This window comes from Haliotis cracherodii, unplaced genomic scaffold, assembly GCF_022045235.1.
Source record: "Haliotis cracherodii isolate W230 unplaced genomic scaffold, xgHalCrac1.p SCAF_12, whole genome shotgun sequence".
Lineage (NCBI taxonomy): Eukaryota > Metazoa > Mollusca > Gastropoda > Lepetellida > Haliotidae > Haliotis > Haliotis cracherodii.
This window is the reverse complement of record NW_027266267.1, coordinates 35,968,050-35,993,108: the sequence shown is the minus strand read 5'-3', so window position 1 is coordinate 35,993,108 and position 25,059 is coordinate 35,968,050. Positions and strand designations below refer to the sequence as shown.

The following is a 25,059-nucleotide window of genomic DNA, read 5'->3' as shown; positions in this document are numbered from 1 at the left end:
CTCCATTTATTGAAAAATAACCATAATATTCGGTCATTCGTCTGATCAATGTTTTGTCATTACAAATTCATTCACAATACCTATACCTAATAACAATAGATAGAACGACACATCCTAAAAAGTGGTGATGTAACAATTCAATTAAGATGTCAATATCGGGTGTGAGTGAGTGAGTGAGTATGGTTTTACGCCCCTTTTAGCAATATTCCAGCAATATCACGCAGGGGGACACCAGAAATGGGCTTCACACATTGTACCCATGTCGGGAATCGAACCCGGGTCTTCGGCGTGACGCGCGAACGCTTTAACAACTAGGCTACCCGACCACCCCATATCGGGTGTGGCCACAATTGCGTTGATTAAGGGGAGGCAGTGGTGGTGCATTGAAGACACCAGATGACTGAAAACAGCCTGGGGGTGTTGTTCTAAATGTCAACCAAATATTGCACCAACTAAGCTGGTGTTACCGGCTGGTTCCGGTGTCGAACGATGTGGTCTCGGTAGCGTACGCCATTCAATATACCACTAACAACGATGAGTTGTGTTCTCCAATGAATTGTGACGCCACGCCATACCATTACTCTTCAACCCCCCAAAGTAATGACGTTGAGTAAACCGTCGCTAAAACGTTCTCCCGACCCTTGTACGACCATTAGACCTGTCCAGACCGCCTCCGTGGTCTAGTGGAGAGCGGAAGGTCCAGGGTTCGATCCCCGACCGCGTCATACCCAAAGACATTAAAATATGGTACTTGTTGTTCCCTGTCTGGCGCTCGGCATTAAGGTGCTAAAACAAGGACTGGTCGGCTCGGAGTCAGTATACTGTGTCTGCGTGGGGTATTCATGTTAAACTGCAGCATGGTATCTCAGTGAGCTAGCACTATAAATCGGCATCAGTCCGGACTAGTACAAGCAGCCACACAAACACACACACGTACATGCACGTTGCTATAAAAGTGCCATCTTTTAACGTCTTTTGGTATGGCGCGGTCGGGGATCGAACCCCGGACCTTCCGCTCTGCGGGCGGACGCTCTACCACTAGACCACGTAGGCGGTCTCTTGTGATATAGATCACACTCACTCACAATAATACGTGTAAATGACCTTGGTTCTGGTTACCCGTTTGAGTCGTGAACAAACACAACCATTCAACTTTTCCGACAATATTGATATTCAAATACTTTCTGAAATGTTAGATGTTTTGTGTGCGTTTCCACAGTCATAAAGTTGTACTTGGTTTCAAAGTTTGGTAGGATGTTTCCATATGACTATATCAATATCAAAGAGCGTCGGTTCAAGGCCCCAGTAAAGATTTGAAAACCTTTTATGGTAGACATGTTGAGGATATTTCCAAATTTGACGCACATGTATCAAAAAGCAAGTCTGAAGCAGCTCCCAATTTTGAATTATACATTACTCGCCTTTGCATGTGTTTGTGACAGGTGCCACCGGTGGGTCGGGATGCACGTACCTTTTCGCAAACATCACTATTTGTGTTATGATTATGGGAACGTTTTGACTCCCCTTTGGATGTGTTGTAGGGCAGGTTATGCTGAGCACTTCAGGAACTCCTGGAATCCTCACTGTTTGATATTAATTCATAAACCAATGCTTGCTACGTAGTCGGAGAGAGGAAATGTTTTTGTCACTTTTATTTATGGATGTATGTAATTGATTAACTGGGGGCACGGGTGGCCCAGTCGTCTTAGCCGCCGCGATTCGCTGTGTAGAGTTGCGTCCCTTGGGCACGCCAGAAACCTATGATTGTGGGTTCGAATCCCGGTTCGCCCCAATTATGTTTCTAGGTTTGTCAGCACCATACCCGTGCTCGTAGGTTTCAACGAAGTGGTAAACGTCTGAGACCTGCATCACTTTGGGCTTTCCTCCCACATTGAGCTGACACGCCGCGATATAACTGGAATACTGTTAAAAGCGTTAAACCCAACTCACTCTCTATTGATTAACCTGCACTTATGCATCCACGGAACTTTGTGAATTGATGAGTCTAGCTAGCTAGGAAGAATGTTTTCTCAGAAATATAATTTGAAAGCAAACAAGGGAGGCTAATGGATAACTTTGTCCTTTTGTGATCGATCTGATATTTCGAATCCATGGCTTCCATCAATCCGCCTATTTGTGGTACATATTACATGCTGCTCCTCTCGTGCCGCCACCGAATGGATGAACCATATGGTGCATTATCAACGACATGCTGCTATTTGCATCACTTTATTTTCTCTCTATCCTGATCGGATGTCAAATACTTGCCTATGTTGACTCAGATTACATACAATTAGCCAATACATGTTAATTGCCCACTGAAACGTTCATTCTGCTGATCATGAGGGTTGGAAGCTGACAAGGTGTTGTTCACTATGAGACCAAGCCAGTTTCTTTGGACATTTATTTTTTTGGTGTCTTTTGGAAGTGGAATCGGCGGTGGTAAGTGTCCATTTTGTTCTCCATTGAATCGATTATTTTTTTCCTTTCTGCATTATCAATATTTAATATGATTGATGATTACGATTGAAATTACGAGCGCGACGTCAGGTACGATCAACTACTAGTTCACCGAGCTTGACGACGTTAGCCATTTCGTTGTCTTATACGATAAACTTAGTTAGTTGGTGATTTATTCTCACCTGGAATACTGACATTGGGATATGGTTACACGGTTTGTTTAAGCCGAGCAATATGATTTATCCATTGATCACGCACATCTAAAACTCTACCATGCGCCGCAAATAACTGCAAGATTGCTGATGCGGCGTTAAGCAAAAATTACTCACTAACTCCCATCCACCATGCATGCACACCAACACTGAACAATGACACATCATCAGTTGTCTAGCTTAACAGAGGCTCCTGATATGATTAGGGAAATTTGGGACGTGCAAGTGATGCGCTAGTGCCCAGAAAACGCTACCTGATTTGGCCACTGAGAAAGGTATTCCAGCGAGAGGGATTATGATGTTTTGCGTCAAAGTAACCCTACTGTAGCATTTTACAAATCCCGTAATTCAGGTTGTTAACATAAGATGCCTGTGGGAAATCCACGGTGATGAGTGAGTGAGTTGGGTTGAACCCAGCTTTTAACAGTATTCTAGTTATATCGCGGCGTGTCAGATTAAAGTGGGAGGAAAGCCCGAAGTGATGCAGGTCTCAGACGTTTACCACTTCGGTGAAACCCACGAGAACGGTTATGGTGCTGACAAACCTAGAAACATAATCGGGGCGAACCGGGATTCGAAACCCACAATCATAGGTTCCTGGTGTGCCCAAGGGACGCAACTCTGCACAGCGAATCGCGGCGCCTTGGACGACTGGGCCACCCGTGCCCCCCACGGTGATGACAAGCTCATGCATGTCTTACATCATATCAATTGCTTATCACTGAAGTCAGATTTTATGGGATGTATAGCCATCCTAGAAAAACCCAGGGAGAAAGAATGAACACATCACATTATTGTGGGAAAATATTGGAGTGTAGAGTTTGAATGCTGAAATAATCATCAACGATTTGTTTTGTGAAACAGGGTGGTTGCCTCAGGGGTCTCATTTCTTTTGCTCGTTTCTTTTGCATGTGATTGTGACGTGTGTCATCAGTAGGGCAGGATACGTTCACCTTTTTGCGAACACCTGGTGTCATCACTATTTGCTAGTAATCATGGACGTATGGTCTTGATGGGATGGGAATTGTACAATCGACTCTAGATCTGCTCTAAGCAAAGTTTCCTTAGATGTGACGGGGTTTTCTGCTTTTATTTAACCTCTTATAATACAATATTTTCAAGTTTACACGATATACGGCTTTACCATTGGACGAGAGGTCGGTCACATGACCGCGAAATTGACGTTCATAAGTGTATGAACGACACAATTTGACGTTCATACGTTTTTCACGAGACCATGTTCTTGAAATGACGTAAACACTGACGGACTACTTCCACATTCCTGGGGAAACCCCTGGGAATTCCCTAGCACGAAAACATGCATAAGCGTTCTTTATGATCATTTAGAACCTTTATTCTTGGTCTCAGCGTTTCAGTATACATTGAGATATATCAGAGAGGGTGACTGCATGACTGTTCACGAATATCCTCGCTGCGGCCTATCCTAATGAACAAACGAAGAAATGCACATCTAAACTATCGTAGTATCGACTCGATTCGTGCTTAGGCTATTTTGACGTCTTGTACTTGATGTAAATGTATTATGACTCGCTGTCATTGTGACCGACTTACTGATGTAGCTTTTTACAGACCTTTCTCATCTAATGAGGATATGATTTGAACACATGTGCTGCGTAAGATGTTTCTGAAGAGCAAGTTGTGCATCCATACACCCATGTCATCTCTCTTTTTGAGGAACCATTGTTGTATGGCTGTCAGTGTAAACATGAAGTCACACGTACTAAATAAAATTGTGTTTAGATCTTGGCCTACATCCTTTGAGGTAAGAAATTGTTATAAAAAAGCTCCGACATTCATACAGTTTGGCCCTCACTCTATGAAGGTCCATACCCCAATGAACTCACACAAAGTGAAGGTCAGTTCTTAATTAACCCCAAGATTAATGTTTTGCGTTCAATGTATCAATCAAATATACATGTGTTAGAAACTGCCCCAAAGCACAAACAACATGAGCTTCTGTTGGGGAAAATGTAGTCTCCATACACTTTGCTGATGAGGTGATTCTTCGGCATGGACTTGAATGTACTGCAGGGATCTGATCTTCTGGTTCCAGAAGAATGTACCTGAAGTATAAAATATACTTTGTTTGTTGTTGAACGTCAGACTCATCAATATTTCATAAATATTAGTGTGGACCAGAATGATTGTTTTAATGGGGAACGGAACAAACCGTCGGGTACGATGATAAGAAACCAAGCAGTCACCAAACCTGACCACCTAGACCCGTGAAGATCCGGGGTAGAATAGGTCTTCAGCAACCCATGCTTGCCATAAAAGGCGACCCGTGAAGATCCGGGGTAGAATAGGTTCTCACTAACCCATGCTTGCCATAAGAGGCGACCCGTGAAGATCCGAGTAGAATAGGTCTTCAGCAACCCATGCTTGCCATAAAAGGGGTCTATGCTTGTCGTAAGAGGCAACTATGCTTGTCGTAAGAGGTGACTATGCTTGTCGTAAGAGGCGACTATCCAGATCGGTGGTTGATTTTTTTAAACAACAAACCAAACCAACCACTCTGACCACCTAATGAATGTATTAGCTTCTACCCCGGAATCCTCACTGACATATTCATGTATTCTGGATGTTAACTGCTGAATTCTCTTGTTAACATTTAGGTTTCACAACAGCCATGGTAATAACGTCATTTTGCGAATATTAACATACATTCATTAACTGCTGAATTCTCTCGTTTTCTCAGGTTTAACCACAGTCATCGCTTCAGAGAACGATGAACCCATTCATCATTTATTGCAAAGACTTCAGTGGAGAAGAGTTGCTATTTTACTACATGGGAGCAATGGTAATGGTGTCTTGCTACTATAATCTTTTCAGTTCTGTTTTTCCGGCATATTCATGTTATCCAGCCTGAAAGGTTTCTGTTAAAAGTTTACAATGTAACATTTATTTGCATTAACGATATTTATACATCTTGTGTTGAAACTCATTGGAATTGAAATAACACATACTTTTTCCGGAATAGTTTCACTACGAAATATTGAAAGTGCTAGTGTTTGACGTTTTTCGTGCTTTTAGTTTGCAGTGATGAGGGTGTTGCTATGAATTATACATGCAATGGTAATTGCATGTTTATGTAACACAACCGTAATTTGCAAAACACGTATTAACAGGTAAAATATGTCAGAAACCATAATAGTATTTTACGACTAGAAGACTTCTACCCCTCGCGCTCTGGATTTAGGGGAGCTGCGGAAGGGAACGATGTTTTGTTTGTGTAATGCCGCATGCAGCAATATTCCAGCTAATTGATAATATAACAATGGGTAATATAACATTCATATCATCATGACATTTAGTGAAAAAACACCTGCAACAGCTGAAATCCTCTGTATTGATATGTGCCAAACAGGACAATTCTATTTAGCTATCATCGCGTTATTTGCATCCATAATAATGTATGTGTATTGTGTGACACCTTCGAGTGAGTGAGTGAGTGAGTGAGTGAGTATGATTTTACGCCGTTTTTAGCAATATTCCAGCAATATCACGGCGGGGAAAACCAGAAATGGCCTTCACACATTGTACCCATGCAAGAAATGGCCTTCACACATTGTACCCATGTCGGGAATCGAACCCGGGTCTTCGGCGTGACGAGCGAACGCTTTAACCACTATTCTACCCGACCGCCCCGTGACACCTTCGAAACATTACCATTACAGGTATATGTAGTGCCCAGGAGGCAACAGTAAGTATTTAATACTAAACTCCCTCCCGTGTAATATCAATTTTATTAAACTTTCGTATTATGCAATGTGTTAAGCAGCTCGAAGCACCGAGCTTTTGAGCCAGTAATAGTGAGTTGAATTTGGTAACGGAACCTCAGAGACTCTTTGAAAGCGGCCTCTAGTTAGAGTCTGAAAATCTTCGAGAGTAAATCTTAATCCTGGGAAAGATGATCCTCTCATGAATGGTAAAACATTTACATTAATCAGAGATTCTACAGGGCTGCAGGGCTGTCGTGTTTCTATTCTAGATAATTACACAATTACAACCACCGAGCTGGAATATTGCTATTAATGGCGTAAAACCACACGAATGCACTGACTTTGACAACAGCAACGTTGGTGTCTTATGCGTGTTGATGTTTTCATTCATTTACATATGTAATATTTAGGTTAATCTATTGACATGTAGGATTATTTGTTTCAGAGAATGACTTTTTAGTACCTGACCATGTCCAGTCACTGACCAACAGTATCCAGTTTCTTGTGTATGACCTCAGCATCATGGATGCAAATGATACCTTACAGGAAATCCACGAAGCTCTCTTCCCAGAAATACACGTGGTTGCTTCTATGAATCATAGGCATATGACGGAGTTAATGAAGATGGTTTGTTTCAACATCTTTCTTAATGTGTTTTATCCTCGCCAGCATCACCTCGTTGTTATAAAGGAGGAATGTAGATGATTCTGTAATGTTGCTCCATAGCTGTGGCATGATACCATGAGATTTGGAGAAAATCTCCAGCGTTGAGTCTCTAACCCTGCCAACAAAATTGTTCTCATATATCCAATGTATCATATTTCAATTATGTTAAGTACCAGGACCAATTCGCCACCATACATACATTGGGTGTCTATTTTTAGTATTGTGTCTCAATTGAACTGGACGGAAGATAGTGGTGATTGATCCAGGGTATGTATCATAATGGAATGGAGATATGATACAAAAAAATTCATCCACATAAAGCTGACGCCTGACGATTTACTGAAATAATGTCCAAAGCGACCATGAAGCGATCATGCACAGAATAAGGTAGCTACGCGATAAATCGCAAAGAACAATGAAGAACTAAGCGTGGTTTATTTCAAGATAAAACATTGTTCTATCATGACGTCATTTCTGGAGATTCTAATATGCGCTCGCAACTTGGTGCAGTCATATATTGGACGACGTTATTTTGAGAGGGAAGTGTACCGTTAGTTGTTCCTCATAGATGTAGCTGGGTTACACAGATAAACGAAGTGACCTAATTATCGCATCCAAAAGTGGGAGAGATATGACAATCGGTATTAGTTAGTTTGTTGTTTAACGCCGTACTCAGCAATATTCCAGCTATATGACAACGGTCTGTAAATAATCGAGTCTGGACCAGACAATCCAGTGATTGATAACATGAGCATTGATCCACGCAATTGTTTGTTTGTTGGTTGGTTGGTTTGTTGTTTAACGCCGCACTCAGCAATATTCCAGCTATATGACGGCGGTCTGTAAAAAATCAAGTCTGGACCACACAATCCAGTGGTTGACATCATGCACATCGATCCACGCAATTGGGCCAATGACAATCGTCATGCATCAATCAAGTCCGCGAGCCTGACCACCCGATCCCGTTAGTCGCCTTTTACGACAAGCATATTCGCCTTTTACGGCAATCATGGGTTGCTGAAGACCTTTTCTACCCCGGATCTTCACGGGTCCACGCAAATGGGATCAATGACATGCATCAATCAAGTCAGCGAGCCTGACCACCTGATCCCGTTACTCGTCTTTTACGACAAGCATAGTCGCCTTTTACGGCAAGCACGGGTTGCTGAAGACCTATTCTATCCGAATCTTCACGGGCCGGTATTAGTAGAAAAGGTATTGATAATCGACGTGAGGATTGTGAGAATATGATGGAAATAACAAACTTAATCCAGAGGCTCGAGAACTGGAATTATCCGACATCTCCGAGGTCGGATTCTATTCAGGGAGTCATCATTATTACAATTTTGGAAAATATTTTTAAAGCTTGTACATTTTATTCACACCATTAAAGATGCCTCACATAATATTGATATCTCATATAAGAAATAAACGACTTGTGGTGGTCGTTTATAGTCCAATAAAACACTACAAGGTTTGTTCTCACTGCAGTGTATGGTACGATATACAACCCCCACTCGTCGTGTATTTCTTAATGAAAGAAATCATTGTCATTTAGGTTGACTCTTTCGATATTAAGACAAGGGGAATGACTGATTTTCGACATCATTCAAAGTGGCTACTTCTTCGTCAAGAAGAGAACACCGTTGATCTGCAGGTGTTCCGTTACTTGGAAAATGTAATCGTAGTGCCTCATCATTATAAGGTATGTATGTACTTACTGTTGAAACATTTGCGTTGGATGGTGGAACATTATTGTGAAGAATGTTATCATTCATAATTCTAGTTATTGATCAAAGTATTTATTTGACTGCGGAAGACATACAGGTGACGAACCTGTGTTGTACGCCTTGATCAAACACTCAACGGTTTCATAAGCGTTCCTCCTTGTGTTTTTGATGATATGTCACATGGGAATGTTTCTTCTTTCACAACATTTAACTTCTTCTTTACCTGCAGTCCTCTTGGTTTGGTTCCTAAAAGTTATGTTTCTGGAGTGTACATTTTACTGTTATGTCAAGCCAGAGTGTTATTTATATGTTATTCGATGCCATCGTGACTGCAAAGCGTTTTCACATCACAATTGATTTGCATGGAGAATGCAACCCCTGTTTCTTCAACTTTTCTTTTTAAGTGTTGGCTGCAGAGCGTTTTTACCTTAAAACGCCACCTTACCCGAAATGAGTGGGTACCAGTAGCCGCTTGTAACCAAAGAAACATCAACCTGTGCTATTTTCCTAATACTGCCTATGGCTACAACAACAGACGTTTGGTGGTGACTACTCTCGAGGTAACATTGAAAGTATTCGTAGTAAATGACTCACGTTGACTCGTCTTGGATAACCTTGTAATCAGGAATTTTGACTTCATCCGTTGTGTCACCTCTGACATATAAGAGCCATGTATGACTAACAGCAACACATTTACTTTAACCTTTGACCTATATGTACCAATCTAGCTGCAAATAGTGTCATCTAAGTCTGATGTGGCCTCTGCCCAACAAGGTAATAATGTATGATTGTGCAATTTAATGAACATGCTGAGGATGTCGGCTTAAAAAAGAATCGGTTATTTACTTTATCCTTCTTAACCCTTCCAGATGTAGTTCTTGTGAAAAGATCTTATGAGCTTTTGTGTCTCTGTTTGTATCTGGGGGCAAAGGTAGCCCAGTCGTCTAACGCGCCGCGATTCGCTGTGCAGAGTTGCGTCCCTTGGACACGCCAGAAACCTATGATTGTGGGTTCGAATCCCGGTTCGCCCCGATCATGTGTCTAGGTTTGTCAGCACCCTACCCTTGGGTTACACCGAAGTGGTAAACATCCGAGGCCTGTATCACTTCGGGCTTTCCTCCCACATTAAGCTGACACGCCGCGATATAACTGGAATACTGTTAAAAGCAGCGTTAAACCCAACTCTTTCTCTATTGATTAACTTGCAGTTATGCATCCACGGAACTTTGTGAATTGATGAGTCTAGCTAGCTAGGATGAATGTTTTCTCAGAAATATAAACTTGAAAGCAAACAAGGGGGGCTAATGGATAATTTTGTCCTTTTGTGATCGATCTGATATTTCGAATCCATGGCTTCCATCAATCCGCCTATTTGTGGTACATATTACATGCTGCTCCTGTCGTGCCGCCACCGAATGGATGAATCATATGGTGCATTATCAAAGACATGCTGCTATTTGCATCACTTTATTTTCTATCGATCCTGACGGGATGTCAAATACTTGCTTATGTTGACTCAGATTACATACAATTAGCCAATACATGTTTACTGCCCAATGAAACGTTCCTTCACACAAACGCGCCATGCAATGAATTATCCTGTTTGCTTTTTTAACGTGGCTTAAGCGTAGGTTTATTACTCGTGCCGTTAACACTGAAAACAGTAGAAGGTCAGTGTTGTGATTCACGCTTACTCATGACGTTTATATATGTCAGATGTACTTGCTACTGAGAGGTGATGGTCACTAAAAGTTGACATATATGCCTAATTGTTGGAACGAGATTATTTTGCACAGCCTCTCAGTACAAAACCCAATCACTGTCTATCATTCAATGTACACGCAATGTTGTATCAAGGGACATTGTTGTGTACAGGAACTGTAGAATAACTGAAAATAGTCATGTTTTCATAAAATTATAATACTTCAGGGCTACTTTTGTGATAAAAAAGAATTCTGACCGCGTTATTGCAAAACACTGTACCTTAGTCAACATGATACAACACTGTTCTCATATGGACGGAAGATGTTTTTTCCCCATGTTTCAGTCATCTGTGTTCATTGTGAAGTCCACCAATAATGGAACAACGCAGTACAAAGGCTATGCAATAGATGTCTTGGATACTCTCGCTGCTGCCCTTAATTTTAGGTACATAGTTTGAGATTTTTTTGCCTCAACTGAACACCATTAATAGTTTGTATATACGTTTTGTCTCCATATTGAAAAATGTAGTTTGGTAGTAACCAGATTTTTCCTCCTTTCAGTTACAGCATCACTGAGCCACAGGACAAGTCGTGGGGACTTCCTGTCAACGAAACCTATGATGGAATTGTGGGGCAGCTGAATAGAACGGTAAATTGGATAAAGATGTTTGCATTACATGCTAAGTCTGAAGCTGCCCCATCATCATCGTTTCCCGAAACCTGTGCATCAAGAACCATTTTAACCTTACCTCATATGCTGACAGAAGAGTATGTATAAACATTCTTATTAAAAATATATATGTGAGAGAAATAATCATTTTGCTAAATGGGAGTGCGAACTTTGACACGATATTGAAGAACGAGACAGGAAGGGGATCAATTCTACCCCGTTTAGGTGCACGAACATGACTAAACTACAGTGGTTCAAGATTCAAATTTTAAATCATATATTGCCGAAAAACTTCTCAATAAAATGTGTTACAAAGACAGTACAAGTTGTAGCTACTGTTCTAATTAAGCAGATGATCTTAAAGATATATTTTGGGAATGTAACAAAGTGAGCTCCATCTAGCGAGACATGGAAACTTATATCTGATATCACACAAAACCAAAAACCCGGTAACAATATCCAAAGAATATGTTCTTTTTGGTTATTTATCCTTTAAATCTGCCATTATTCTGTCTAAAGGAGTCATATTCAACTTGAGAAATAATAAATATCCACCAACATTCCACTAAGTTAACAAAGTATACTTCCGTCATTAAATGTAATAGAGATTACTTTAATAAGCATGGGTAGAGCTGTCATGCTTTATTTCTGTAAATTGTCATGCAAAACTGTGTAAAAGCTCTAGAAAAATAAGCAAATTATAAAAAAGAAAAGTATGAATATACCCAGAACCCAGTATGAAAAAACATCACTTCCGGTTTTGGTAAACAAATTTCCAGTACAGTACACCTTTGAAAGAAAAGGTCCACTGCTTCTAGATTTTATAATAAGACATTTAGAAGCACTTAAGGTACAATCCAGACTCGATTATTTACAGACCGCCGTCATATAGCTGGAATAAACAAAACTTAAAGTACAATTGCATTAACTTTCTTTCTCACCCATGGCCAGTCTAAAGATCAAATCTGAATTATAAATGCTGAAGTTATTGTTGTGCACAAGCCCTTTGGGACGCCAACTTCTTCACGAGTGATCTTGACCTTTAAACATCATCCAATCACACGTCATAACACTTCTTGTTGCCAGCTTATGTGGTGGTAATTCTAAGGAACCAATTACGTCCCATCCAGCTCTCCTACATACGACACACACATGTTTGTTGTTCTTCTCACTGACAAGGTATTGCATAATATAACTATATTTGAAGGCATCATTACATTAACTGTAAGAAAATGGGTTTAAATCACATAATGGACATATACACATATGAAGGCAGTATGTTAACTGGAGAGGAAATCTGCAAAACCCCTAAAATCTGAAGATACGTATACGTCCAAACCTCTTCGTGCTGGATTGCAAAGCTGCATAAGTATCCTTACAAAGATATATACGTTGCAGGGTCAAGCAAATGTTCCACCAAATCGGTGTCTCAAAGATATTACTATAATCCTTAATGCAATCAATCAAGGGCGTCATGTAAACTGCATGTATCGCGTGTGCATATGCTACGCATATAATTCTTTATCATATAATGGGTAGGATAGAGATGCAAATATCAAAGGTCAAGTAGGACTACTTTCACTGTTTATAAAGAAACATGGCGTCGCCCTCGTCATTCGGCGATCGAGTCAGAATTAACCATCGTGAATCTGGATAAACTACAGGGATGATTGCTATCATTATCAAACGAACAGTCTAATATACTGAAAATCAGTGTCTAACTGTGACGTAGCTAAGGTATTTTATAAGTTTTGGCAACTTTGGAGATATAAATTTCGAGAAATTTTGGGAGGGCACGAGGCCTAGCCAAGCGGGATCAGTAGCTATATCTGTGCTTGTAGACCTTTTTGGCTTGAAACCTTCTCCACAAATCAAAATGGTTGGATTCGGCCGAAATATGTTTGAACTGTTACCTTGTTTCGTTTTGTCGCTGTGTGTACATCTGGCTACACTTCTTAACGTTATGAAAGGACAGACGACTGTCAACAACGTCTGACCGTTACGTGAAGTCTCATAGACTAGGGTTAGAGTAGCTTCCCCTCGCCAAGGCTCGCTAAATACAATGTTTATTTCTAATGCAGGATATTTACCATCCCCAAACACACTCGCGTGATAACCTCTACTTATATAAGAACCAAGTTTCATTCTGTCAAAATATATTTGCAACTTCATTCCTTGATCCAATGGGCCGGGTTTTTGTTGACCACAGACACAGTTACGTATCTATATTCAGAGGCTCAAGACAATTAATGAAAGATGAAAGCAAGTGGAATCTGAAGTTCACTGAGAAATGCTCGACTTCCTCATCGATAACATCAACGCAACATGGTTGGTTGGTTGGTTTGTTGTTTAACGGGCACACATCGTGCTCCCCTTCCTTTAGAACTATTATTTTTATGCACATGAATCGGCTCGGATTGGCAAAGTTAAAACAAGGTAATTTGGCCAAGAAGTTTAACTTAAGCTTCAGGTTTATCGATGATCTGATATCGTTCAAAAACAATCAAATCGCCCATTCCCTTCCACTGATTTACCCTTCTGAATTAGAAATAAAGGCGACCAGAGAGACTGACTCATCTGTTTCATATTTAGATCTATGCATAAAGATTAAGAGTGAAAGTCTCCACAAGACTGTATGAAAACAGGGATGATTTTAACTTCAACAATAGTCAACTTTCCCTTCATGTAGAAGAATATTCCACAGCTCCATCCTTTGGGGTGGCCATTTTGTACAGCTTTTGAGATACAATGCTCTTTCTACCAAGATTCCAAAGAGCGTCATACGACTTTTGCTCAGAAGTTGATTGATCAAGTTTACAAAATTCAAGCCCTCAGTAAAGCTTTCAAAACGTTTTATGGTAGACATGTGGAGGAGATTTCAAACTTGACACATCAGTGACAAGAATGATGTCAGATGCAAATCCCTATTTTGACTTGTACCATTTACGTATTTCTTTCAGGTGAACAATTGACCTGCCCTTGCATGTGTTTTTGACGGCTGCCTGTGGTGTAGGATATGCACATCCTTTCGCGAACACCTGGTATCATCACAATTTCATAGTGATCCATAAACACATGCGTATGATATGTCGGTATCGCACCATCGATTAGTTGCTATATTTATATGGGTATAAACTAAAGCGACAAAACCCTTTCCATAATAGAAAAAGCAAAAAGCCGTATCTAAAAGCCGAGTCGACTGTACGTTTCTGACCATATCACGAAAAGGAGAACAATACTGCCCCACCGGTGGCACGCGTCACCAACACATGCAAGTACATTATGGTTGTTATAGTGTCTTGATGTCACATGGATTACAAATTCGCTGTGACCCAGAATAATGATATATATTGCAGGAAGTTGACCTTGCCGCTTCTGACCTAACAATACATGACGGCCGATCTCAATTCATGGAATACATTTACCCGCCGATCCGGACAGAGTACATTGACGTGGTGTACAAGAGGCATGATAAACAACGTACTACTTCCCTGTTCCTTCTGGCGCTACCATTCAGGCCTTTGGTGTACCTCATTCTGCTCCTGATGGCGGGGTTATGTGCACTGTTGTTGGCTGTGCTCGAAAGTGTGGATTTCGGCGGGAACGAAACAGCTTCAGACTCTGGAGATGTGGGCTTTACTTCTGTGAAAAAAGTGAAACAGAATCTGTTTAGTGCTTGCTGGGAGGTCACTGGATCTCTGTTTAAACAAGGCATGTAGGGTTCTCTCTGTATTTGTATACAGTTCAATCTAAAATCGTCGTATATTTGTCACATATAGAATTAATGATTGACATGTATCTCAAAGGAGTTGTGCAGACCAAAAGTGTTTACGTTTTTTTATATTTGAAGAATATGTAGCCAATCAAATTGTACATCAAAACATATTACTATCCTTGGCTATTAAATCATCAGTACGATAAATCATCATAAGATGTATTTATTTCATGCTAAACTTGTAAATGTACATCTCGATTTTACAAAGGATAGAAAGGTAGAAAGGTGATGGTTTAATCACGGTAGGATTATGACTAGTAATGACACAATTTGTTGTGCCAACATTTCAGTAGTCAAAAGGACGAAATATGTATATTTTGAATACCTTGGGTCTACCGAAAGCATTACAGTAAGACTACTTCCCTAACATACCTGCACACCCTTGTGCTTGCAGGTTTTAGCAAATATCCTAGAACTCTGTCCGGAAAGGTTTTTGTGATGTCCTGGTGGATGTTGCTGATGGTGATGACGACAGTCTACTGTGCCAACCTGGTGGCCGCTTTGTCTGCAGAAACTGATGTTAAAACTTTCTCTGACCTAGAGGGGCTACTAGACAGTGACTACTCTGTTGGTATTGAACGTCGTGGAATCGCTGCTCAAATACTAGAGGTACGATCAATTAACTGCATGGTCCAACTCAATTGGACTTATTACGTAGTAGTGAGTGAGTGAGTATGGTTTTACACTGCTTTTAGCAATATTCCAGCAATATCACGGCGGGGGACACCAGAAATGGGCTTCACACATTTTATCCATGTCGGGAATCGAACCCGGGTCTTCGGCGTGACGAGCGAACGCTTTAACCACTAGGCTACCCGACCGCCCCTTATTACGTAGTACAGCTTACGAGACACACGATTGCATTTGAGACGATACAAGTTTAAGGCATAAATTGTTAATTGTGATGGTTGTTTAGTCATTGTGGACAATGTGTGAAGCCTTTCATGTCTAATGAAGTTTCACAATGTCAGTCAAGTCTTCCATCAAGTGTCAACGGAAGGATTTGGGCCAAGATATCCACAAACGACCCTGTTTTTCTTGAATCCAACGCGGAGGTTCATTTCAAAAGAGTGAGAAGTGAGAAGTATGCCTTTCTGGAGTATAGGTCAACCATAAATCACCTAATGACTGAATTCGAAGACTTCCAATTGGAGGTTCTCGGAGAACATGTACTGTGGTTTCAACTGGCATTTGGATTGCCTCAAAGGTCCCCCCTGAAAGCCGACTTCGAGAAAGTGTAAGTTGTTGTAGAATCAGACACACTATTTTTTATCGAGATTCAATAATGCAAACTTTAACGAAAAACTTTTAAAGGAAATATCGCCAATATTAATTAAAAGAGTAATGAATATCCCAATTTCTTTTTCTTGTCATCATGACCGCCTCCGAGCGGAAGGTTCGGGGTTCGATCTCCAGCCGCGTCATACCAAAATACGTTAAAAGGTGGCACTTGTTGTTACCCTGTCTGGCTCTCGGCATTAGGGGCTAAAACAAGGACTGGTCGGCTCGGAGTCAGTATACTGAGTGGGGTATTCATGTTAAACTGCAGCATGGTATCTCATTGAGCTGGCACTATAAATCGGCATCAGTCCGGACTAGTACAAGCAGCCACGCAAACACACACACGTACATGCACGTCGCTATATAAGTGCAATAATCTTGGACGCGACGTTAAACCCCATTTCACCTCACCTCTTGACAGCATGACATAATATAAATGACATAAATACACAGAACTCATTGAATCATATTATTGCGTAAATTTTAAGGATAGCTCTGTACACAACATACAGTGAGCGGAATATGTGAATTTGGTAGTGATTGCAAATCTATGTGCAAGAAGCAGAAATATAATTTTTCTGGTCTTGTCTTCATGGCAGAATGTCGCAGTTAAGTGCGAGTGGCATACTAAACGTACTTTGGAGAAAATGGTCTGTCAACAGAAACCTGACACATTGTCCAAGAGAAAGAGTGTTGAAGTCAATCGGAGTGACCCAGATCGGAGGTGGCTTCATCATTGTATGTGCGGGGACTGCGCTCAGTATCATTGTGTTGATTCTGGAGAACCGTATACACTTAATGCAAAAGTGATTATATTTCAGTGTAATCATACTTCAGAAGAGAAAAGTGTCATTGCAAAACGAGCAAACTTTAGACAAAAGTGATGTTCCTAAAGCATGAACATAACGAAGAAGAGAAGACAAAGAAATGAGTTACTTGTATGCCATTTCAATAAAGACTTTGACAAAAGACGAACAGTCTTTATTCGCGTCACTATTTATTCCCGTTAATGAAATTAGTTTCAGTAATAAATGACTAATATATATTTTAACAATGTGTTTTAAATCATAATTAAATTTGAATACTCCCTTGATAGAAATTATCCGCATGATATGAAATGCGAAACAATAGACCGTCCCATGTCACTTGGGACATGAAGGAAGATGAATGCAGTTCTGGGACAATGACCTTAAATTCCCAATAAATACTTAAATATTTCTTGTTGAAAACAAGGGTGTTGTTCTAACACCGGGGTTTGTTCCGTATACAAAAAGGCAGACATTACAAATTACCATTTTAATGACCTCGACCTGTGAATCCTTATCACTACATTCCAAACTACAGATAGTATTGGAAATACACTGCAAATGGGTGGACCTCACTTACGAAATGTTACGCTTGCATCGCAAGTTGTCCGACTCCCCCATTGGTACCTCCAAATCTTCTGACAGACACTGGGTGGGTACCCAGGTTTGCTGCCAGGAACGCAGCCTACTGACACTCTGGGTAATGCAGTGTTGGGGAATTGTTCTTGGTGGATTCGACAAGGCAGCGCTTCCTAGGAGAACTCCCATTCGCTGTCTTGGCGAGTGGGTTGGTATGGGCTGATGATGAGTGTAACCAGTCAGTCGTGTTTCCCCTAGACATATTTTTAGCAGGGTGCAGAAATCTTAGAAATTGAAGCGTTTCATTCTGAAGTTGCTCCAACATATGATCACAGATATCATCATACCCATTACGTGGCATGAATATATGAAGATGCAGTGAAACACACTTTTTATTTTGTTGGCATGTCCTACCTTTTCTGACATTTGCCATTTACGAGAATCTGAACTTGACTCAGAGAGTGTTATCCCATATATACCATTTGTTACAATTGACCACTTTCTAAATGGCATTGTGCGTTCGTAGCTTAAGGCCATGGGAGCCGTGCCAATTTACACTTGTCAGAGGTGAATACAAAGTACGTGACCTACATGTAGACTACCAGTTGTTGGACTTCCGTGTTTGTGGAAGCCTCGATGGCTGAGTTGGCTGGATCGCTGACTTTGTGTGCTGGCGATTAGGTGCCTTACTCTGGTAGTGTGGATTTGAATCCCGGACGGGACTCAACCCAAACAATTACGAGACTATGTACTTTACTCAGAAAGTATTATCCCAAATAATAACATTTGTTACATTTGACCACTTTCTAAATAGCATTGTGTATTCATTTGCCATTTTGTCCAGATTTTTAGAAAAAACTAGAGTTGAGTCCCTTTGCAACTAGATAATTGTTTGAATAACAATTATGAAATCAGGCATTCGCCTTCTCTTAGTATCGAAAGAGTCGACCTGAATGGCAATAATTATTACGATGTACACTATACGACAATATAACGTATAAATGCTAACAGTTTACATTCCAATCGCATCTTGGTGTGCTTCATGGTCGCTTTGGACATTATTTCAGTGAATCGTGAGGTGTCAGAATATTGCAGAAGTGGTGAGGTGAAGTGGGGTTTAACATCGCGTTCAAGATGTATTTCACTTGTGACGTGTACTGCATGTATTTGTTCGAACAAATTCCGATTTGATAGTGCTAACCCACTGAGATACCAACATTGCGGTCTGTTGCCGGAGAAACGACCAAAGTGGTGCATGTCTCATCCTCAATTATCCTCTGTATCTCCATGACGTTATAATATATACCACTGACCATTCACCAGCATCTGCAGTCCAGTTTAAAAAATACAATACTGAACATAGGCATCACAAGTGACAATATCACCAGCAAGCGACACGACTTTTCTGTCCCGACTCAAATAGAACAGGGATTTCTTGTAGCAAATGACTTCCCTCCCATTTTTCAGTAAGCCGGAAACCAATCTTTATGACGCCATGTAATACTGTAAATCTTGAAATTAACACCAGCGTGAATTCAATGCGAAAAATGGTCTTTGCTTGCATTATGAAACAACGCATTAATATCAACAATAAGATATTTTGGATAGCAGAAATACCAACTCAGACATACGCTGAAAACAAACAACTATGTATTCCACATCACTGTTTATTGAGCAGTTCTTGTAACTTGTACTTGTATATATGGGGCCCACTCCGAATGTACGAGATATATATGCCAAACTTGCATTCAGACGAGGCATTTTGATTTGTTGTTAATAATAAAGTCATGAGTTCTGTGTGACGTAGGTGATAAGAGTACTGGGTATGGTAACTTCACTTCAGAAAGGAAGCTGTAGTGACGAACGGGTCCGGGTATGTACCACACCATAATACAGGGAGGACACCTGTGATAGTTGAGGATGGGCAAGTTTAGTATTTTACGGAAACTGTGCTGTCAGGCCAAGAGATACAGCTTTTCATCAACTAACATTGTATCGTTGCACAGCTTACAGGATCATATGCATTCATACTACTTAACATAATAATGCCTCTAATTTAAGAACGCTAAATAATGCGACTTATTATACAACAAAGCGTCTTCATTAACTCGGTCATATGGCTTTGACTCATCGAAACAACCATGTGAATTTCTAGGAAGAGAGCATCGTGGATTTCCTGTAAGGTATTATTTGCATCCATGATGCTGAGGTCAAACACAAGAAATTGGAGACTCTTGGTCAATGACTGGATATGAGTGGGTAGTGAACAGCCTCTCTGAAACAAATAAGAAAAGTGTTTGTCCTACATGTCAATAGTATAATATAAAGATAGCATATGCATGGGGCACGCATAGGGCAACAACGTATCTTTGATCAATCTGTTTACCATTCATTGCAGCTTCATCTTTGCCAGGCTTGAGATTGACTCTTAAAGGCATGTAGGTTCTAACTGGTCCCAATTACCTGAGGCTAATCCCAGAGAGTACCAAGAAAAGCTCACTATTACTCACTCTTATTGACTCAAAAGCCAAGTACGTTGGATTTTATACATATGTACAACAAGTGCGTTGGAGTGTATGTGATATATGATACGTATATAACCCATTTACGTACGTTGTTTATAAATACAAGCATTTGGTGTAATTTTCAAAGCCAAGTTGGATTATATACATATGTCATTCTCTGAAACAAGTGCTTTAGAGTGTATGTGATATATGATACATATATAAAAAAACTACGTGCATTTTGGACTTATTTTCTCTTTGTATAACAATATCACGGCGGGGGACACCAGAATTCGGCCACGATCATGCATTGTACATATTTGAAGAATAAAACCCGAGCATAACACACAAAGGTTTTAACCTCTAACCACAGGACCTCTTGTTAATGAGAGTAACAGAGTACATCAGAATGACATGTGAATCGTCGCGATATATGGCGAGGTCCCACTGACATGACATATTGACATCAATAGTAGTGCATTATGGTGACGTGTGCTAACTCAATAGAATACAGCTCAAAGCACTCAAGTCAGTGTAGATGCAGAATAATGATTGGTGATGAAGGCGACATCGGCAGCCTTGACGCCTTGTTGCTTATGACGTCTACCATGAGCACGCCCTTTATAACACTCAACCTTCGGATACAAGTTCCACAACTTCGATTGTGACACCAACATCACACAAGTGACTTTCGTGATCCCGTAACTTACGCGTAGCAATTTTTACCAATATTTTGTACCGATCTCATGGTCTCGTTCCCAATTACAAATAAATGTGTATAGATTAATAATCCATTAACGTGTATGGATACAAATTACCAGATGATAACTGTAAATAATATCATTGTACATTTACGTTTTCCATGTACAGTCACGTTCTCTGTGTACAGTCACGTTCTCTGTGTACAGTCACGTTCTCTATGTACAGTCACGTTCTCTGTGTACAGTCACGTTCTCTGTGTACAGTCACGTTCTCTGTGTACAGTCACTTTCTCTATATACATGCACGTTTTCTGTGTACATTCACGTTTTCTATGTACATTCACGTTCTGTATCTACATACACGTTCTCTATGTACATTCACATTATCTATGTACATGCAAGTTCTCTACGTACAGTCACGTTCTCTATGTACAATCACGTTCTCTATGTACATTCAGGTTCACGGTGTACATTCACGTTCTCTATGTACATGCACGTTCTCTATGTACATGCACGTTCTCTGTGTACATTTACGTTCTCTATGTACAGTCACGTTCTCTATGTACATGCACGTTCTCTGTGTACATTCACGTTCTCTATGTACAGTCACGTTCTCTATGTACATGCACGTTCTCTGTGTACATTCACGTTCTTTGTGTACATGCACGTTCTCTATGTACAGTCACGTTCTCTATGTACATGCACGTTCTCTATGTACATGCACGTTCTCTATGTACAATCACGTTCTATATGTACATGCGTGTTCTCTATGTACAGTCCCGTTCTCTATGGACAATCACGTTCTGTATGTACATTCACGTTCACTATGTACATTCACGTTCTCTATGTACATTCACGTTCTCTATGTACATTCACGTTCTCTATGTACATTCACGTTCTCTATGTACATTCACGTTCTCTATGTACATTCACGTTCTCTATGTACATGCACGTTCTCTATGTATATGCACGTTCTCTATGTACATTCACGTTCTCTATGTACATTCACGTTCTCTATGTACATGCACGTTCTCTATGTACATTAACGTTCTCTGTGTACAGTCACGTTCTCTATGTACATTCACGTTCTCTATGTACATTCAGGTTCTCTATGTATATGCACGTTCTCAATGTACATTCACGTTCTCTGTGTACATTCACGTTCTCTATGTACATTCACGTTCTCTATGTACATTCATGTTCTCTATGGACAATCACGTTCTCTATGTACATTCACGTTCTCTATGTACATTCACGTTCTCCTTGTACATTCACGTTCTCTATGTACATTCACGTTCTCTATGTACATTCACGTTCTCTATGTACATTCACGTTCTCTGTGTACATTCACGTTCTCTATGTACATTCACGTTCTCTGTGTACATTCACGTTCTCTATGTACATTCACGTTCTGTATGTACATGCTCATCTATTGTGAACTGCTTTGTATTCCCTTTTTCATATTGTCCCCCGCGCACTTAAAGAAGATTTGAAGAAACGTTATTTGTTATCCCTCTCATCGGTTTCAAGCTCATTCCATGCTTTATAAACTATGCAGAACAAACCATTTCACAGCGCACAACCGGTTGTTTTAAACACATTATCACGCTGGTCATAAGAGGATCGTATCCAACTTAATGGATCGGGTCGTCACGCTTGGTGAATCAATTAATTGCGTGTCATCGATTTCGTACCAGGACGGTGTTGGTTGATGCACCAAATATCACTCACTGTATCGTCCGATCCGATTACCTACAGACCGCCGTGATATGTAGCTGGAATATTGCGGAGCGCGGCGTTAATGATCAGCCAAACAACTCGGGTAATATGAATACACACGGATTCCACGATTATGTCTGGTAAATAAACAGATTACCCTGACCAAATAAACTCTGGCTTATCCAATATACGTTGATCAAGGGACAGATATTCGGAGATGGACTGCAGGGCCAGCTGTGGTCTTGATATAGATGAGAAAGAAGCGATCGTAAAAGCTAATTTCACGAAAGAGAAAACCTCTATCAGTTCAAAGCCTGAATCATTGTATAACACTGAGTCAGTGAGTATGGTTTTATGCCGCTTTTAGCAATATTCCAGCAATATCACGGCGGGGGGACACCACAAATGGGCTTCACACATTGTACCCATGTGGGGTTGTATAAAACTGAGAAACATCTTGAATGTGTCCAGATATTTGTGAGTGAGTGAGTTGGGTTTAACGCCGATTTTAACAGTATTCCAGTCATATCACGACGTGTCAGCTTAATGCGGGAGGAAAGCCCCAAGTGATGCAGCCCCACGAGCACGGGTATGGTGCTGACAAACCTAGAAACATAATCGGGGCGAACCGAGATTCGAACCCACAATCATAGGTTTCTGGCATGCCCATGGGACGCATTTCTGCACAGCGAATTGCGGCGCCTTAGATGACTGGGCCACCCGTGCCCCCTCCAGGTATTAACTTGGCAGTCGCTCGTTAATTAAACAGTGGACAAAACGTATGTAATAAAAGACGTTACGTTGAATATATTCATCAATCAAAAATAAAATCCCCGTTTTGGAAGCCATTGCCTGAAGCATAGGAACATAGGCTTGCTTGTTTTATGCAGTACTCAGAGGCATTCCAGCCTTTAAATAATTGAATCTGGACCAGTCAATCCTGTGATCAATTTATTGTGAACTTCGATCCACGTCGAGATATGCGGACACGTTATCAAACAGGTCACCGAGTCTGACCTCCAGATCCATTTGGTCATCCCCTACGACTATCAGCGGTGTGTTGCATATGGAATAAAATATATTTAAGACAGCAACAGTGAGTTCCATTCAACATTTCCATACAGGAAGTCTCTTGAGGAAATTAGTCTTTTGAACAGCAGGTATTATGAAAAGCGGCAAAGCGACTCTCGATTCTACTAGTGTACCGGTCTTGATCTTTAGTTCCGAAAAAAGGAATATTGTACGGGAAAGATCCCGTAATTGGTTAAATCATGTTGCCAGGGGCGGGTCACGTGATTTGTTGTTTCCTGTTGCCGGGGGGAAAATCCTGTGATTGGTTGAAACATGTTGCCTGAGGTTAGGTCGTGCCCAGGCTGTCCGTCGTCCGTCGTAAACATCTCCACAGATAAATTTCACGATATCTTATATTTTGATATAGATTTGACCATTATACTTGAACCAGGATCCTCAGTTCCCTGATAATGTATTTCCTTGCTCTGGAAAGCACTGGACTGGACACTTCTTTTTCATTGTTAACTCACCTGACTGAAAGCTGAATGATGCACGATGGGACCTGGCATGCATGTTTCAATCAGTGATGACAGTGATACGACTTTCAAAATTGGCGCCACGTCAGCCCTATTGAAAACTCATGTTGGCATTGTTTTAATTTAATGTAATGCAACTATATATATTTCGTTTTAGGGCACAGCATGCATATTCCGTCTGGGATATTTTGTCCTTAATTTTTACCTTTGAACTCCGAAGGTGCTGGTAAATTCTCTCATGACGTGTTCTAGGATCACAACATACATCCTCGCACCGGACATCATGGGACCAATGAAGTCGAAACTTCGCATGACTGTGTCCCACAAGATGGGACTTATATGTGTTCATGAGGTCCAATATGGCCGAAACAGCAATACTCAAAACAACTATAATTGATGGCCGTAACGTGTTGCTATTTCCAACCCACGTGTGATCTGATTCATTATTATCATGGTTTGTGATAATACCAAAATCGTATACCTTTCAATACGGTCCAATATGGCAGAAACAGCAATACTCAAAACAACTATTGATGGCCGTAACGTGTTGCTATTTGCAGCTCACGTGTGATCTGATTCATTATTATCAGGGTTTGTGATAATACCAAAATCGTATACGTTTCAATATAGATTTAAGTGTTGGAGTGAGTGAGTGAGTGAGTGAGTTTGGTTTTACGCCACTCTCAGCTATATTCCGGGAATATCGCGGCGGGAGACACAGAAATGGGCGTCACATATGATACCCATGTGGGGAATCGAACCCGGGTCTTCGGCGTGACGAGCGAACCCTTTAACCACCAGGCTACCCCACCGCCCTATTAGTGTTGGAACAGTTTGGTTCCTCGTCAAAAAACAATACGAAAATGTCTCGTCGGTATATACAGCCAATTCCTACCATGTGAGCAGAGTGCAAATGGAGTAATTCGAAGCAGGACCGAGTTAAGCTTTTTTTTCAATATGCGT

General features: G+C 40.7%; 1 protein-coding gene across 1 annotated transcript; it reads left to right on the top strand.

The window, feature by feature from the left end:
• The first annotated feature begins 6,937 nt into the window (after positions 1-6,937).
• Positions 6,938-17,050, top strand: LOC139457336 (glutamate receptor ionotropic, kainate 4-like). Its single transcript, XM_071238743.1, has 9 exons — positions 6,938-7,042; positions 8,640-8,786; positions 9,216-9,371; positions 10,859-10,959; positions 11,076-11,163; positions 14,541-14,895; positions 15,354-15,568; positions 15,931-16,196; positions 16,840-17,050. Exons 1-9 carry the CDS (start codon positions 6,938-6,940, stop codon positions 17,048-17,050), a joined length of 1,644 nt encoding a protein of 547 aa, XP_071094844.1.
• Positions 17,051-25,059: the final 8,009 nt, after the last annotated feature.

Coding starts and splice junctions, on each gene's coding strand:
- LOC139457336 (XM_071238743.1), top strand. CDS start 6,938: ATGGATGCAAATGATACCTTACAGGAAATCCACGAAGCTCTCTTCCCA. Junction 9,372..10,858: donor TGGTGGTGACTACTCTCGAG/GTAACATTGAAA, acceptor CCCATGTTTCAG/TCATCTGTGTTCATTGTGAA. Junction 16,197..16,839: donor AAAGCCGACTTCGAGAAAGT/GTAAGTTGTTGT, acceptor TCTTCATGGCAG/AATGTCGCAGTTAAGTGCGA.